The sequence below is a fragment of the Ahaetulla prasina genome, chromosome 6, assembly GCF_028640845.1.
Source record: "Ahaetulla prasina isolate Xishuangbanna chromosome 6, ASM2864084v1, whole genome shotgun sequence".
NCBI classification, from domain to species: Eukaryota; Metazoa; Chordata; class Lepidosauria; order Squamata; family Colubridae; genus Ahaetulla; species Ahaetulla prasina.
This window is the reverse complement of record NC_080544.1, coordinates 61,777,950-61,793,994: the sequence shown is the minus strand read 5'-3', so window position 1 is coordinate 61,793,994 and position 16,045 is coordinate 61,777,950. Positions and strand designations below refer to the sequence as shown.

The 16,045-nt window shown below is 38.5% G+C and overlaps 1 protein-coding gene across 1 annotated transcript in view; it reads left to right on the top strand.

Moving 5' to 3' along the window:
• Positions 1 to 16,045, top strand: part of RRP12 (ribosomal RNA processing 12 homolog) — a 31,318-nt gene continuing 15,273 nt past the window's right edge. The window contains exons 1-14 of the mRNA XM_058188639.1: positions 1 to 196; positions 1,606 to 1,832; positions 5,235 to 5,318; positions 5,776 to 5,852; positions 6,465 to 6,570; positions 6,922 to 7,038; positions 7,179 to 7,317; positions 10,549 to 10,676; positions 11,583 to 11,681; positions 11,765 to 11,856; positions 11,946 to 12,057; positions 12,255 to 12,355; positions 12,472 to 12,586; positions 14,435 to 14,577. Coding sequence (XP_058044622.1) covers positions 58 to 196; positions 1,606 to 1,832; positions 5,235 to 5,318; positions 5,776 to 5,852; positions 6,465 to 6,570; positions 6,922 to 7,038; positions 7,179 to 7,317; positions 10,549 to 10,676; positions 11,583 to 11,681; positions 11,765 to 11,856; positions 11,946 to 12,057; positions 12,255 to 12,355; positions 12,472 to 12,586; positions 14,435 to 14,577 — 1,679 coding nt within the window. The 5' untranslated portion in view covers positions 1 to 57. The remainder of the gene's footprint in view (positions 197 to 1,605; positions 1,833 to 5,234; positions 5,319 to 5,775; positions 5,853 to 6,464; positions 6,571 to 6,921; positions 7,039 to 7,178; positions 7,318 to 10,548; positions 10,677 to 11,582; positions 11,682 to 11,764; positions 11,857 to 11,945; positions 12,058 to 12,254; positions 12,356 to 12,471; positions 12,587 to 14,434; positions 14,578 to 16,045) is intronic.

Here is a 16,045-nt window from a genome sequence, read left to right as displayed (position 1 = left end):
ACGCGGCACGTGGTTTGGGTCTTTTGCTTTGGCGAGCCGTGGCGAGAACCCAGCGATATGGGTCGTTCGGGCAAGTTGCGGTCCGGTACAGCCGGCAAACTTAAGCGTTGGCGCAAAGGGCACAGCAGCGATAGCAATCCGGAGGGACGACGTTACCGCCAGGCCGCCCGTGGTCGTCTACTCGCCCCCCGGTCAGGTATGTAAAGGAAAGAGCAGCAGCCGCAAGAGCAATGAAGGCGATGGCTTTAATTCATTTGCGGTAGCCGATTCTTTTCAGTTTCAAAGCTGATCAGCGGCAACTGTGACTCCTTGAGCGTTAATAAGGAATTACTATTCCACGCAGGAATGCTCTATGAATTTTAAGTAAAAATAGATCAGCCGTGTCTGCGGGTGAAACACCTACATCTTGAAGCTATAATAACTTCATCATAGAATCATAGCGTTAGAAAGTACCTAGTCTAGGAGATCATGTACACCAGTGGCTTGTTGTTGGTTGGAGACCCCTGCACTAAAATGTTTTGGACAAATGGCTATTCCATCTGTTTGAAGATCTCCCATGAAACGGAGTATACCATTTTTTGAGGAAATCTGTTCCATTATAGTTGAGAACTATTGCTGTTTAAGATTTTTTCCCCCTTAAGATCTACCCTGAATTTTCTTTTCAGTCCTATTTAAACTATCGGCTCAGAACTGGACTCAGTATTCTAAGTCTGACCAAACCAAGGCAAAATAGATGGGATGGTACAGCCGTTGATCTGGACTTTCTATTCTTACAAATAGGTCCTCCAAAAGTGTGTGTCTCTAGCAGTTTTACTCCCATATCAAACCATGTTCAGTTTGAATCTGCTTGGGCTTGTAAATACCCAAGTTCTTCCATAGATAAGCCCCCATCCTATACTTTTGCCCTTTATTTTTTCCCCATAAGTGTGACTTTATATTTCTCCCTGTAAGTTTGTCCTGTTTCAGTCCACTGTCCAAGCTAGATCTTTTTGAATTTTGTCTTTATGTACAAATCTGATAAAAATGTATCCTCAAACCATGCATGTCATTAATAAAAATTATGTAGTCATTTAGCCAGTTTTGAATCCATTTAATAGTTTTTTCATCTACCTCATATTTTAACCATTTTTTAAAATGAGAGTATCATGAAAGGTTTTATCAACTGCTGAAATCAAGAGTGTGATCTATCAAAATCTTCAATACATCACACATCCTTCTCAATGTCATTCCCCCAATCTGATCAGCTCTGTTAATAAAAGTGGAAAATTATTTTGTGGTATTTATTTTATTTTGCCTTTATTTTTATAAATAACTCAAGGCAGTACACATCCCTTCCTCCTCCTATTTTCCCCACAACTGTGAGGTGAGTTGGGCTGAGAGAGTGACTGGCCCAAAGTGCTGGATCTTGTTAATTGCTGCATTCCTATTCAAATGCTTACAAATATACTATTTGATCTTATATTAGGATATGGTTTTGAAAAGCCATGTGTAAATTTCTATTTTGTATCCCTTTAGGCAGCTTGGCTTATTATTTATGAATTTATTTGCATAGATTATCTGATAGTGATGCTTCAAGAGTTAGCTCAGTGTTTGCCTTTCTCACAGAAAACAGTAACCTGACTGTAGATGCCCTGAAACTACATAATGAACTGCAGTCATCAGGACCTGTGCCTAGAGAGAATGCAAAGTCTTTTGTGGTGGAAGATAACAGTGAATCTGCTAAGACTCACAAATCATCAGCAACTTTCCTGAGTGGCTTGACTGACTGTACTAATCTCACCTTCAGCGGAGTGCAGCGTCTTTGGGAATCCAATTCTGCTGCCCATAAGGAGGTTTGTGGCTGCCAATTCTTATGAAAACCAACAAATGTTATGATTAATAAGATTTGCATTATTTTTTCTGCAAAAGGCTAACTTGATTACATCTCTGCAGAGAGCATAGAATATATAAAAGGGGAGTAAAATACTAGCAAAGAGCAAGAGGAGCTCTTAATGCTTGATAAAAGCTTAGATTCTCAATACTTCCAACAGCCTAATTTTGTGCAGAGTAGACATTCTGACTATGTAGGTATTCTGAACACAATATACAAAGTATGAATTTCAAAATTCAAATACTTGATTAGATAATAAAAGTTATAGGGAGGATCACAATCTATATTTCTATATAGATTATGCCAATGACTTCCGCTCTCCAGCCACTTCCCTGAAATGCAAACCTATTATCATGTTTGCTGAAGAGATAATGTACTGGTCAGCTTGGAAGTTGGAGAAACATACCATTATTCATGTTGCAAGGCATATCAGGCAGATGTATGTATGTATGTATGTATGTATGTATGTAGTGTATGGTGGTTTTGAAGCTTAACAGCCTCTGTTTCCTGACAAATATTAAAACCTTCAGACTGGTTGCCCTAACATCTGTAGTTATGAAGACCTTTGAAAGACTAGTGCTCGGCCACCTGAGAACAGTCACGGATCCACTGTTAGACCCCTTGCAATTTGCCTACCAAGCAAATAGATCAACAGATAATGCTGTTAATATGACTGCATTACATCCTACAACATCTTGAATCTCCAAAGACCTATGCGAGGGTCCTTTTTGTAGACTTCAGCTCAGCATTCAATACCATCATTCCAGACACTCTTCAAACTAAGCTAAACCAGGTACAGATGCCTGACCACTCTGTTAAGCTTCCTATCAGACAGGAAGCAGCAGGTGAAGCTAGGCAAAAACATATGAGATACCTGCACAATTAGCACAGGAGCACCCCCAGGGCTGCGTGCTGTCTCCACTGCTCTTCTCTCTATACACCAATGAGTGCATCTCAAAAGATCCCTCTGTTAAAATACTGAAGTTTGCAGATGATACAACAGTGATTGGTCTCATTCAAGACAACGATGAATCTGCATACAGATGGGAGGTTGAACAACTAGCTTTGTGGTGCAACCAGAACAATCTTTCTTGAACTAAATTCACTCAGAACTGTAGAAATGGTGGTGGACTTTAGAAGAAAACCTCCTATACTACCATCTCTTACAATACTAGACAACACAGTATCAACAGTAGAGTCCTTCAAGTTTTTAGGTTCTATCATATCTCAAGATTTAAAATGGACACCTAACATCAAAAATGGCATCAAAAAAGCTCAAGAAAGAATGTTCTTTTTGCGCAAACTCAGAAAACTCAAACTGCCCAAAGAACTGCTGATCCAGTTCTATAGAGGAATTATTGAGTCTGTCATCTGTACCTTCATAACTGTCTGGTTTGGCTCGGCAACCAAACAAGACAAACACAGACTTCAACGGATAATTAGAGCTGTAGAAAATGTCTACAGACCCCTCACATCCTGAACATAAATTGTCTTACCTTCTACCCTCAAAACGACGCTATAGGGCACTGCAAACCAGAGCAATTAGACACAAGGACAGTTTTTTCCTGAATGCCATCACTCTGCTTAACAACTAATTCCCACAGCACTGTCAAATAATTCACTAAGACTGTATTTCTATTATTCTCTTCCTTACTAATATCTATCTATTCCCACATTACTATAACCGTGTTGCTTGTATCTTTCAATTTATATTAATTTTATTTGTTTCCTAGTACAATTTGATAGCTTATTAGTAACTTTGACTATCACTAAGTGTTGTATCTTCTTATTCTTGATTAACGTATTTTATTCTCCTTATGTACACTGAGAGCATACACACCAAAGACAAATTCCTTGTGTGTCCAATCATACTTGGTCAATAAAGAATTCTATTCTATTCTAAAAAAAACCTAGCAATCTGGAGGAATAATCCTAATTGATCTTGTAACTGTTTTATCAATAAATACCATGTTTCCCCAAAAATAAGACCCTGTCTTACATTTTTTGAACCCTGAAATAAGCGCTTGGCCTTATTTTTGAGGAGGTCTTATTATTTTGGGATGCGTGGAGCAAGATGGGGCTCCTCTTGCCATCTTACCTGATTTCCAGCTCTGTCTCCCTAACCCTAACCAGAGGAAATAATGGGGACCGGCATTTAAATATTTTCGGGGGTGGGTGGGTGGTATTTTAGCGCATGCGCTCAAAAGCCCAATTGGGCTTATTATCTGGGGAGGTCTTACCCTGGGGAAACAGGGTAAGTAATGCAATAATGTGAGAAATCTGCAGTGGTGCACTGAAATCTGAGAAATTGAGTTCAAGAATATTCTTGGAAGAGCATACAACATTTTTGATGATTGACTTCTATGAGATAGTTACTATTGATAGAAAAAAAGGGAATATATAACTTATGATGTCACAGAAAGATGTATGTGGTAGGGGTATGAAATGATGGAAAAGGCAAGGAAAAATATAGTTGGTTACAGGAGCAGGTGCAAAAGGTAATGAAGAAAAATCTAAAGAAAATTAGATAAGAGATCAAAAAAGTTTTTAAGAGAATAGACTATGTGGATAGTGAAGTGCAATAGTACTACTGTAATAGACTGGAGCTGTTGAAACAGCAAGGCTTAGCTGATAAGGTTGTTTTCTAATGGATTGGATCATTTGTTTTTTGCTGTTTGTTAATTGGTTATAAAAACTGCCAAAGATACTGTGTATATGGTTAATATTTCTTTCATTGGTCTCCAGAGATAGTATCCATCTACTATTCATTAAGTAAATAGGTTATATTAATAGACTCTGCCTCTTCAACTCAGTCAGCCTGGTAAGGGATGTGAGGGGAGGGAGGAGGTGGTGTTGGTAGCATCTCTGCTTCTCCGGAGCAGTTTATCCCCAGAGTCCTAATAGTTGTATTATTTTGGAAATTGTGAAAATTGCTTTACCATCAACCATTTGGGGTTTGAATTTTTTGTGATTTTTAACTGTGTTTGAACAAAGTTTCATAGGCTGGGTTAATTTATTTTTGAACCTCATGTTTTTATTTTAATGTGAGCTATCCAGAGTCAATATTGATAATGGGTGGAGTATAAATTACAGAAATAAATGTTTATTAAATAATAGACATTTCCCACTATTCTTCTCTTACCATGGAAGAAAGGAATAGAAGATACCTAAGACTCGGATTTTCTTTGGTGTCTCATCAAAGAAACACTTGATACACTGAGTAATAAATGCTGCTTTGTTCACAGCAGTTGTAAGAGCTTAGTGAAAGGATCAGCAGGTTTTGTGTATAAACTGAGAAGTATTTTACAAGGAGTTTTAATTGGGTGAATAGAGTTTTTGACTCTTTAATTTGGATTTCTTATAGATATGTGCAGTATTGGCTGCAGTCACAGAGGTAATCCGAACACAGGGTGGTACCGAAAGTGAGACAGAGTATTTTGGTGTATTGGTAAGTATCAAAGGAAATATATCCAAATGATAGCCTGGCAATTCCAGAACATTGAAATATAAAAAGCAATATGTTTACTAAAAACAGAATAATGAGAATCTAAAAATATCTGAAAAGCCACATATTCCCCTCTTTATGCTGCAAGTTTTCATTTTGCTCCCTTGTATATTCTGTAGTCAAACTTTTTTTTTAAAGTACCCTTCCCTCCACATTTTGATCTCAGAGATTTTCATTGGGCGCTATAAATGTCAAGTGATCTGATCACTGATCTGAAGCTGGAGAGTAAACATCTCCATGCTTTTGATTGCTGGATGGGGCAAGGTGAGGCATGGAGAACCAGCAAGTGTCAAAAAACAGTGTATAGATAGGATAATGTAGAGATCAGTTTCTTTCAGGATAAAGTCACATGCATCCACCTTTTCTCTGCTTTCCTGAGCTATGTTATATGTCTCCTTAGATGACTACTCTGGAAGCTGTGGAATCTCCTGAATCCTTGGCTGCTGTTGCTTATCTGTTAAGTTTAGTGTTGAAGCGGTGAGTTCTAGGAACACAACAAGCATTTTCTATGAATTTGCGAATGCCCTTTAAGATAATTCAGAGAAGAAATTAAAAGGAATCAAGGAGGACACTATAAAATTCTGTGCAACGAAGTTGGTTACTTGGACAAAGATCCTATTACAAATTAGATTCTAGATATTGCAAGGAGTCAGTGACAGATAATCCTTTTTAAACTTACTTAAAGGAAATATCTTAGTCTTTATATATTCTTTTTTATATAAAACATTTTGAAACTATTAGTCATTTCTTCTGCTATGCTCCCTTATCATTGTAACTTGTCCAGTTTGCTTCCTCCTTGAATTTGTTCTTGCAGTAGGTGGATGAGGGATGATTAAAAATGCACTGTATGCTGTCTCTGTATGTGTCCTTATTTTATATTTAACAATAGGCATATTAATGATGCCTTACAAGAAGATAGTCTGTGTCGTCATTCCCTGTGCATCTTATAAGTGGGATTGCAGGTGTAGAAATGCAGAGTGCCAAAAGTGAGTTTAGTTGCATAAGAATGAAATCACTGGATGCAAAAGACAGTGGAATGCTTGTTAATAATTCCTCTTATTGATGCCTCTCATTCTGAATCTTCCCCAGGGTACCCAGCCCTGTGCTGATCAAAAAGTTTTCTGATACTTCCAAGGCTTTTATGGGAATTCTGGGCTCACAAGCTTGTGGAGACTCTACTTTGGCTCTACGATGGGTAAGTACATCAAAGAGGCCATCTGTGCGTTATCTAAATATCACATATGGGATGCTCTTGTTAATAATAGAATGGTTCCTATATATTTTAAGAGAGAACAAATCTGTTAGAAGCCCCTTTGCTCAGCATTTTGAACTGTACCATAACAAGTATGTGAAGAAATGCTGGATTGAATTAAGCCTATTATTAGATTTAAAAGAACATGATTTTGCTTGATACTTGTTGTCAGGTACATTAAATTTAAAATGAACTCCTGGCTTAAGTGTTTTATAGACATGTCAGGAAAGGTGCTTCTTGATATCTAGTGTTCATAGGACAATGCCTCATTTCTATCCTTTAACTCTTTATCAGATCCTCTCTTGCCTAGCTACATTGCTACGAAGACAAAACTTGGTAACATGGAATTACCCTGTGACAATGCAAGTTTTCCATGGTCTTCTCAGCTTCACTGTCCATGTCAAGCCCAAGGTGAGTTCATATATTTTATATGGTTCATGGTTCACAATTTTTAAAATCTGATTGTCAAATGCCCGGTATAATATGGCTTGAAACTGGGCAAACATTCTAGCCTAGTTTGCAGCCTCTCCCATTTTTCTTGTCTCCTTCAGGTCCGCAAGGCTGCTCAGCATGGTGTTTGCTCTATCCTCAGGGGTAGTGAGTTCCTATTTGGAGATGGAGCTCCTTTATATCACCCAGCTGCAATTTCTACTGCTAAGTTCTGTGTTCAAGAAATTGAGAAATCTGGAGGTATCTAATTCATGTGATAAGAACCTGTTCCATTTATCTTCGTTTGGCCCTAATTGTGATCCGTACACTGTTCTCCTGAATTCCCCCTGAAACGATGTATTCTGGTTTCAAAAAGAAAAATAGCAACTCTTTAGCAGGAGACCTGTGGCTATGATTCAGAAACTGGTTGAAAGGGCAAGAGGCAGGAGAATTGCAGGTATCCTGCAGTAGGACAACTCTGTAACCCATGCAGAACTCCTGGATAAGTGATTTTTTTTTTTTATTCAAAAAGTTTTACAAAATTTTTTCCCCCTTTCCCCCCCTCCTCTCCCCTCCCTTCACAACCCCCCTCCCCCCCCGACTTCCCGGAACGGGCACAAGGTATAGTTAAAAATAAAACAAACATATGCTAAAAATTTTCATCCCAACTTAATTATACCCTACAATCATCAATTCCTAACTTCCCCAAAAGCAATCAAAATAATACATCATAATCATTCAAAACAGTCTGATAACTCTTAGTCTGATATCTACGTTGAATATAGTCAATCCATTTTTCCATTCCTTTAAGTATCTTTCTTGTATTGTCTTTCAAAAAGGCTGATATCTTCGCCATCTCAGCCAAATTGGCAACTTTCAATATCCATTCTTCTATTGTTGGTACTTCTTTTTTCTTCCAATATTGTCCTATTAGTAATCTTGCTGCAGTTATTAGATTTAAAATCAATTTAGTCTCAATTACTGTACAATCCGTAATAATTCCCAACAAGAAAAATTATGCAGGAACTTTATCTTCTTTTTCAAAACATTTTGTAAAATCCACCAAATTTTTATCCAAAAGGCCTTTATGTCCTTACAAGTCCACCAAATGTGAAAATATGTAGCGTCATCACAATTACATCTCCAACATTTTGCTTGCATATCTGGATACATACACGATAATTTTTTAGGATCTAGATGCCATCTATAAAACATTTTATAAAAATTTTCCTCAGATTCTGTGCTCATGTGAATTTAACATTTCTAACCCAAATTTTTCCCAAGTTTCCAATAATATTGGCTCCTGAAAATTTTGTGCCCACTTTATCATACAGTCCTTTACCAAGTCCCTTTCAGAATCTATTTCAAGTAACACATTATACAATCTCTTTATATGCTCCTGAGACTGATTTCTAATTTGCTTTACCAAATTTTCCTCGTTCTGCTCTATACCAATTTTCTGATCTCCTTCCATCTAGCACGTAGTTGCTCATATTGAAACCAAGTATAATTTTTCCTTCCTCTCTTAATACTTGCAGAGATTTTAACTGCAAATTACCTCTTTCAGTATATAAAACATTTTGAAACTATTAGTCATTTCTTCTGCTATGCTCCCTTATCATTGTAACTTGTCCAGTTTGCTTCCTCCTTGAATTTGTTCTTGCAGTAGGTGGATGAGGGATGATTAAAAATGCACTGTATGCTGTCTCTGTATGTGTCCTTATTTTATATTTAACAATAGGCATATTAATGATGCCTTACAAGAAGATAGTCTGTGTCGTCATTCCCTGTGCATCTTATAAGTGGGATTGCAGGTGTAGAAATGCAGAGTGCCAAAAGTGAGTTTAGTTGCATAAGAATGAAATCACTGGATGCAAAAGACAGTGGAATGCTTGTTAATAATTCCTCTTATTGATGCCTCTCATTCTGAATCTTCCCCAGGGTACCCAGCCCTGTGCTGATCAAAAAGTTTTCTGATACTTCCAAGGCTTTTATGGGAATTCTGGGCTCACAAGCTTGTGGAGACTCTACTTTGGCTCTACGATGGGTAAGTACATCAAAGAGGCCATCTGTGCGTTATCTAAATATCACATATGGGATGCTCTTGTTCATAATATAATTTAAAATTAGGCATTTTAAACCTCCCTTTCCGAGAATCTTGAATTATTTTCATTTTAACCCTAGCTTTTTACCTTCCCATATAAATTTGTTAATTCCTTCTGCCATTCCTCAAGATTCTTATCTTTCTTAATTATTGGTATCATCTGAAAGAGGAATAAAATCTAGGTAAAACATTCATTTTAATAGCAGCAATTCTCCCAGCAAAGATAATTGCAATTTTTCCAAACAATCAACTCCTTCTGAACTTTTTGCCATAAAACCTCATAGTTATTCTTATACAATTTCACATTTGACGATGTAATATAAACCCCTAAGTACTTAACCTTCTTTACAATTTCAAATCCTGTTATTTCCTCTAGTTTTTCTTTCTGTTGTCTGGCCATATTTTTTATTATCACTTTTGTCTTTTTCTGATTTACCTTAAACCCTGAGACATTCCCATATTGATCAATTATTTCCAACAAAGATTTACTAGAATTTATAGGGTTTGTTAAAGTAATCACCAAATCATCTGCAAAAGCTCTTAACTTATATTCATACTGTCTAACTCTAATTCCTCTATCTCCTTTACTTCGTATTTTATCCAATAATGGTTCTAGAGTTAAAATAAACAATAATGGTGATAAAGGACATCCCTGTCTTGTTCCTTTCGCAATCTTAAAAGGTTCTGTTAAGCTACCATTGATTATAATCTGTGCTGTTTGCTCTCCATAAATTGCCCTAATTATTCTTAAAAAACCATCTCCAAATTGCATCTTTTCTATTAATTTAAATAAAAAATCCCAATGCAATCGATCAAAAGCTTTCTCTGCATCGAGAAAAATAAATGCTGCTGGAATAAAATTTTTCTTTTCTAAGTACTCCAGTAAATTAACAATCTGCCTAACATTATTCCTCATCTGTCTCCCTTTTATAAATCCAGATTGATCATTATGAATTCTTCGCTGCAGAATCAACATTAATCTATTAGCTATTATTTTAACAAAAATCTTATAATCATTATTTAAAATGGATAAGTGATTTGAAACTAGTCAATTCCTCTTTTTATCTTGTAAAGCAAGTTTGCTGAAAGGCCAACTTGTTTTTCCTAGAAATATTTTCCCATTTTAATTTGTCTAATCATCCTTTTCCAAGGAAGGATCATTTTAATTCATACTTTTCAAGTAAATATAATACTTGTTCTTAAAAAAATATATGCTGATTTTGTTTATTACAGAATTTTAATATTATATATTTATTCCACAACTTTGCACAATCCCAAGATGTTTTTAAAACTAGCTTGAAGAATGGAATGCAAACTTTGCGAGGAGCAATAGAAAATATGTTGTGTGTTGCAAGAATAGTAGGATTAATATTTGTTTGGCTCCTCAGGTGCTAAGGAGGCCACAACAACTTTGCATATGCTGACTCTGCTGCGTGATTTATTGCCCTGTTTTCCTGCTCCAGCTGTCAAATCTTGCTGTGAAACCTTGCTTCGAGTTATGACCCTCAGCCATGTAGTAAGTGTTCCTCCTCTTTTTAGGTCGACTTTGTGCTGCCTTGTCTTTTGAATGCAGTATAGTCACAACTGCATAAGCTAGTTGGAGGACCAGAGATCTTCAATGGGAGTGAACAACAAAGATGGATTATCTCTATCTACTTCCCTTAATACCTTGGCTTACCCTAGTTGCAAACTCAAATGCCTCTCTTGTTGGAAATGGATGAGATGCATCATACTTGATTTCCTAGTTCCAGGGATGGGAAAAGAGAAAAAGCAAGAGCAATGATTTTCTATTAAGTTTGTTTATTTATTTATTTATTTATTTATTCGTATTTTTATACCGCCCTATCTCCCTAAGGATTCAGGGCGGTGTACAGCCATATAAAAACACAGAAATATACAAAATAAAACATTCAACTAAAAAACTTATTATAAAGGCCAAATATTTAAAATCAGATATAGATAGTAAAACCCAATTTAAAACCAAAGCTAAAATTTAGTCATTAAAAATTTAAAACCCTAGTCCAGTCCTGCGCAAATGAATAGATGTGTCTTAAGCTCGCGGCGGAAGGTCCGAAGGTCAGGAAGTTGATGAAGTCCTGGGGGAAGCTCGTTCCAGAGGGTGGGAGCCCCCACAGAAAAGGCCCTTCCCCTGGGCGTCACCAGTCGGCACTGCCTGGCCGACGGCACCCTGAGGAGTCCCTCTCTGTGAGAACGCACGGGTCGGTGGGAGGCATTCGGTGGCAGCAGGCGGTCCCGTAAGTAACCCGGCCCTATGCCATGGAGCGCTTTGAAGATCATTACCAAAATCTTGAAGCGCACCCGGAAAACCACAGGTAGCCAGTGCAGTCTGCGCAGGAGAGGTGTTATGTGGGAGCCACGAGTTTAATTGTTATTCATTTTTTTTCTCCCTGTCACTGTCCAGCTAGTGACAGCATGTGCTATGAAAGCTTTTCATAGCCTCTTTGCTGCCCAGTCATCTGCAGTGTGTCTGCCAGCTGAACTTAATGCCCAGATTATCATGGTAAGTAGTGCAGTGATTGGGTGAAAGGTGCACAGCCAGCCTTGGATGTTCGAGTAACACTTTCTGTTGTTTTGCACCACCAGGCTCTTTATGACTATGTACCCAGTGAGAATGACTTGCAGCCTCTGTTGGCCTGGCTGGCTGTCATGGAACGTGCACACGTTAACCTAGCAAAGTAAGGATGAGATAGTAATGGGCCAGATTTATGTGGAAATTGGGAAATGCTGTTCAGATAGTCAGAAATAACTTTTCTTTTGATTTTAGGCTGCAGTGGGATCTCTGCTGGGCTCATCTTCCTCGTCTCTTCAGCGTAGCTATGAACTGTTTCCTGTCTCCTCACAGCCAGGTGGTGGATGCTGCTGCCCAGACCTTAATGGTATTACATTGCCCTTACTTCTAGATGTAGAGTGCTAAGGTGGCAGGAACTATATTTCAGTAACTTTGGTTAATGTAAGAATTGTGGGGCATTTCCATGTGCAGTTTTATGATGAAGCATTTCCTGCATTGTCATTGCTGACTTACTTGATCTGTAGAGAACGTGGGCTGATGCAAATGTGAATTTGTACGATTCAGGTTTTGCTCAAAGAATGTGTGGCCCCTCATGTGACAGAACTAGGACTTGTTTCATCTGCAACTCCCTCTGGATCCGCTGCTCACATTTGCAAGATGTTCAGGTACGTGAAATAGCTTGGTTGGTTGCAGCAATTTAACAACCTCCCCTTTATGGTTTATTACAACATAGAATGCTGAGATTCTTTTTTTTTTATTTCCCAATGAATGTTCTTTTCAGAGCAGTGGAAGAAGGTCTGACATACCAGTACCACGCAGCTTGGGCCTCGGTGCTGCAAGTGCTGAGGGTTTTCTTTGAAGCAGGTGGGCAGCAGTGTCGTCCTGTAATGCAAAAGGTAAAGGAATGCTGTAACATTTATTATTAACATTTATGGCACATGAAACAAGCAAGGCATTCCCAAGCATCCAGATAAAGAATCTGTAGAGAGTAAAGCCTTTGGGTTATTGGTTATTGGTTGCTGTTATCTGGATTTAAGAAGCTAGATAAGGAGACAAAATGTGAGTTAGTATTGGAAGGCTAGTGATTTGAACCAGTACTGGGAGAGATTTTTTAGAATGATTTTTCCCCACTGGATATGAAGGCACTGCAGTTGGAATTTCTGCAGGCACCCAGCTGAAAGAAGCGAGTGCCTCCAGCGCCAGGCACAATTCATGTTTTCCAGGGGAGAAGACTGCAACAAACGAGACAATGTATGAATAAACAGGCTTTGGACTTCTCTTGTTAATCTTTTGATCTTAATTTTGTTAAACATGTTCCAAATTGTGCTTCTTTTTTCAAAAGAAAAAAATGATTTATCTTTGGAAGTTGTACTGCCGAAATTCAGCTAAGAGACTCCAAAACCTATTGGTTGCCAGCTATGCTTAGAGGATATTAAAAATCGTTGTGCTATTTCCTATGTGATCCTTTCTTATTTCCTTTTTGCTGCAGTGTCTACAGTCGCTAGCTGATCTGCAGCTCCTCACACTTTCCACACACTGTGTTGCTTGATCAGACTCTGGGAGCCGCAGTGGCCACTATGGGCCCTGAGGTGGTGCTGGATGCTGCTGCCCAGACCTTAATGGTATTACATTGCCCTTACTTCTAGATGTAGAGTGCTAAGCTGGCAGGAACTATATTTCAGTAACTTTGGTTAATGTAAGAATTGTGGGGCATTTCCATGTGCAGTTTTATGATGAAGCATTTCCTGCATTGTCATTGCTGACTTACTTGATCTGTAGAGAACGTGGGCTGATGCAAATGTGAATTTGTACGATTCAGGTTTTGCTCAAAGAATGTGTGGCCCCTCATGTGACAGAACTAGGACTTGTTTCATCTGCAACTCCCTCTGGATCCGCTGCTCACATTTGCAAGATGTTCAGGTACGTGAAATAGCTTGGTTGGTTGCAGCAATTTAACAACCTCCCCTTTATGGTTTATTACAACATAGAATGCTGAGATTCTTTTTTTTTTATTTCCCAATGAATGTTCTTTTCAGAGCAGTGGAAGAAGGTCTGACATACCAGTACCACGCAGCTTGGGCCTCGGTGCTGCAAGTGCTGAGGGTTTTCTTTGAAGCAGGTGGGCAGCAGTGTCGTCCTGTAATGCAAAAGGTAAAGGAATGCTGTAACATTTATTATTAACATTTATGGCACATGAAACAAGCAAGGCATTCCCAAGCATCCAGATAAAGAATCTGTAGAGAGTAAAGCCTTTGGGTTATTGGTTATTGGTTGCTGTTATCTGGATTTAAGAAGCTAGATAAGGAGACAAAATGTGAGTTAGTATTGGAAGGCTAGTGATTTGAACCAGTACTGGGAGAGATTTTTTAGAATGATTTTTCCCCACTGGATATGAAGGCACTGCAGTTGGAATTTCTGCAGGCACCCAGCTGAAAGAAGCGAGTGCCTCCAGCGCCAGGCACAATTCATGTTTTCCAGGGGAGAAGACTGCAACAAACGAGACAATGTATGAATAAACAGGCTTTGGACTTCTCTTGTTAATCTTTTGATCTTAATTTTGTTAAACATGTTCCAAATTGTGCTTCTTTTTTCAAAAGAAAAAAATGATTTATCTTTGGAAGTTGTACTGCCGAAATTCAGCTAAGAGACTCCAAAACCTATTGGTTGCCAGCTATGCTTAGAGGATATTAAAAATCGTTGTGCTATTTCCTATGTGATCCTTTCTTATTTCCTTTTTGCTGCAGTGTCTACAGTCGCTAGCTGATCTGCGCAGCTCCTCACACTTTCCACACACTGTGTTGCTTGATCAGACTCTGGGAGCCGCAGTGGCCACTATGGGCCCTGAGGTGGTGCTGGAGGCTGTTCCCCTAGATATGGATGGCACAGAGTGAGTACAGTTTCCATCTTCGTATTTGCAAGGCCAGTGCATGTGATGTTTCTGTATTCTGTCTTCTGAACTAATTTCAGAATTGCCCCTAGCTTTTAAATTATAGATGAAGGAGCAATATGACTGGTAGTTCCACTGATTTTGCAAAGATTCTGAAAGCCATTTGGTTCTTCAAAGCAATGCCCCCATTTACCCTTATTTGTTTACCCTTATTCACAGAGGGTTTTCTTTGCAGTTAAGGCAAAGAAAGCATTAAGACAGCATCTGCTGATTAGTTTAGGCATAGACCAGAACCTGCCAATTACTTAATCAAAAATAAAAATTAATGAATTCAGCAAAGTAAAAATGATTTATCTTTGGAAGTTGTACTGCCGAAATTCAGCTAAGAGACTCCAAAACCCATTGGTTGCCAGCTATGCTTAGAGGATATTAAAAATCGTTGTGCTATTTCCTATGTGATCCTTTCTTATTTCCTTTTTGCTGCAGTGTCTACAGTCGCTAGCTGATCTGCGCAGCTCCTCACACTTTCCACACACTGTGTTGCTTGATCAGACTCTGGGAGCCGCAGTGGCCACTATGGGCCCTGAGGTGGTGCTGGAGGCTGTTCCCCTAGATATGGATGGCACAGAGTGAGTACAGTTTCCATATTCGTATTTGCAAGGCCAGTGCATGTGATGTTTCTGTATTATCGTTCTGTCTTCTGAACTAATTTCAGAATTGCCCCTAGCTTTTAAATTATAGATGAAGGAGCAATATGACTGGTAGTTCCACTGATTTTGCGAAGATTCTGAAAGCCATTTGGTTCTTCAAAGCAATGCCCCCATTTACCCTTATTTGTTTACCCTTATTTGTTTACCCTTATTTGTTTACCCTTATTTGTTTACCCTTATTTGTTTACCCTTATTTGTTTACCCTTATTTGTTTACCCTTATTCACAGAGGGTTTTCTTTGCAGTTAAGGCAAAGAAGGCATTAAGACAGCATCTGCTGATTAGTTTAGGCATAGACCAGAACCTGCCAATTACTTAATCAAAAATAAAAATTAATGAATTCAGCAAAGAAAAAATGATTTATCTTTGGAAGTTGTACTGCCGAAATTCAGCTAAGAGACTCCAAAACCTATTGGTTGCCAGCTATGCTTAGAGGATATTAAAAATCGTTGTGCTATTTCCTATGTGATCCTTTCTTATTTCCTTTTTGCTGCAGTGTCTACAGTCGCTAGCTGATCTGCGCAGCTCCTCACACTTTCCACACACTGTGTTGCTTGATCAGACTCTGGGAGCCGCAGTGGCCACTATGGGCCCTGAGGTGGTGCTGGAGGCTGTTCCCCTAGATATGGATGGCACAGAGTGAGTACAGTTTCCATCTTCGTATTTGCAAGGCCAGTGCATGTGATGTTTCTGTATTCTGTCTTCTGAACTAATTTCAGAATTGCCCCTAGCTTTTAAATTATAGATGAAGGAGCAATA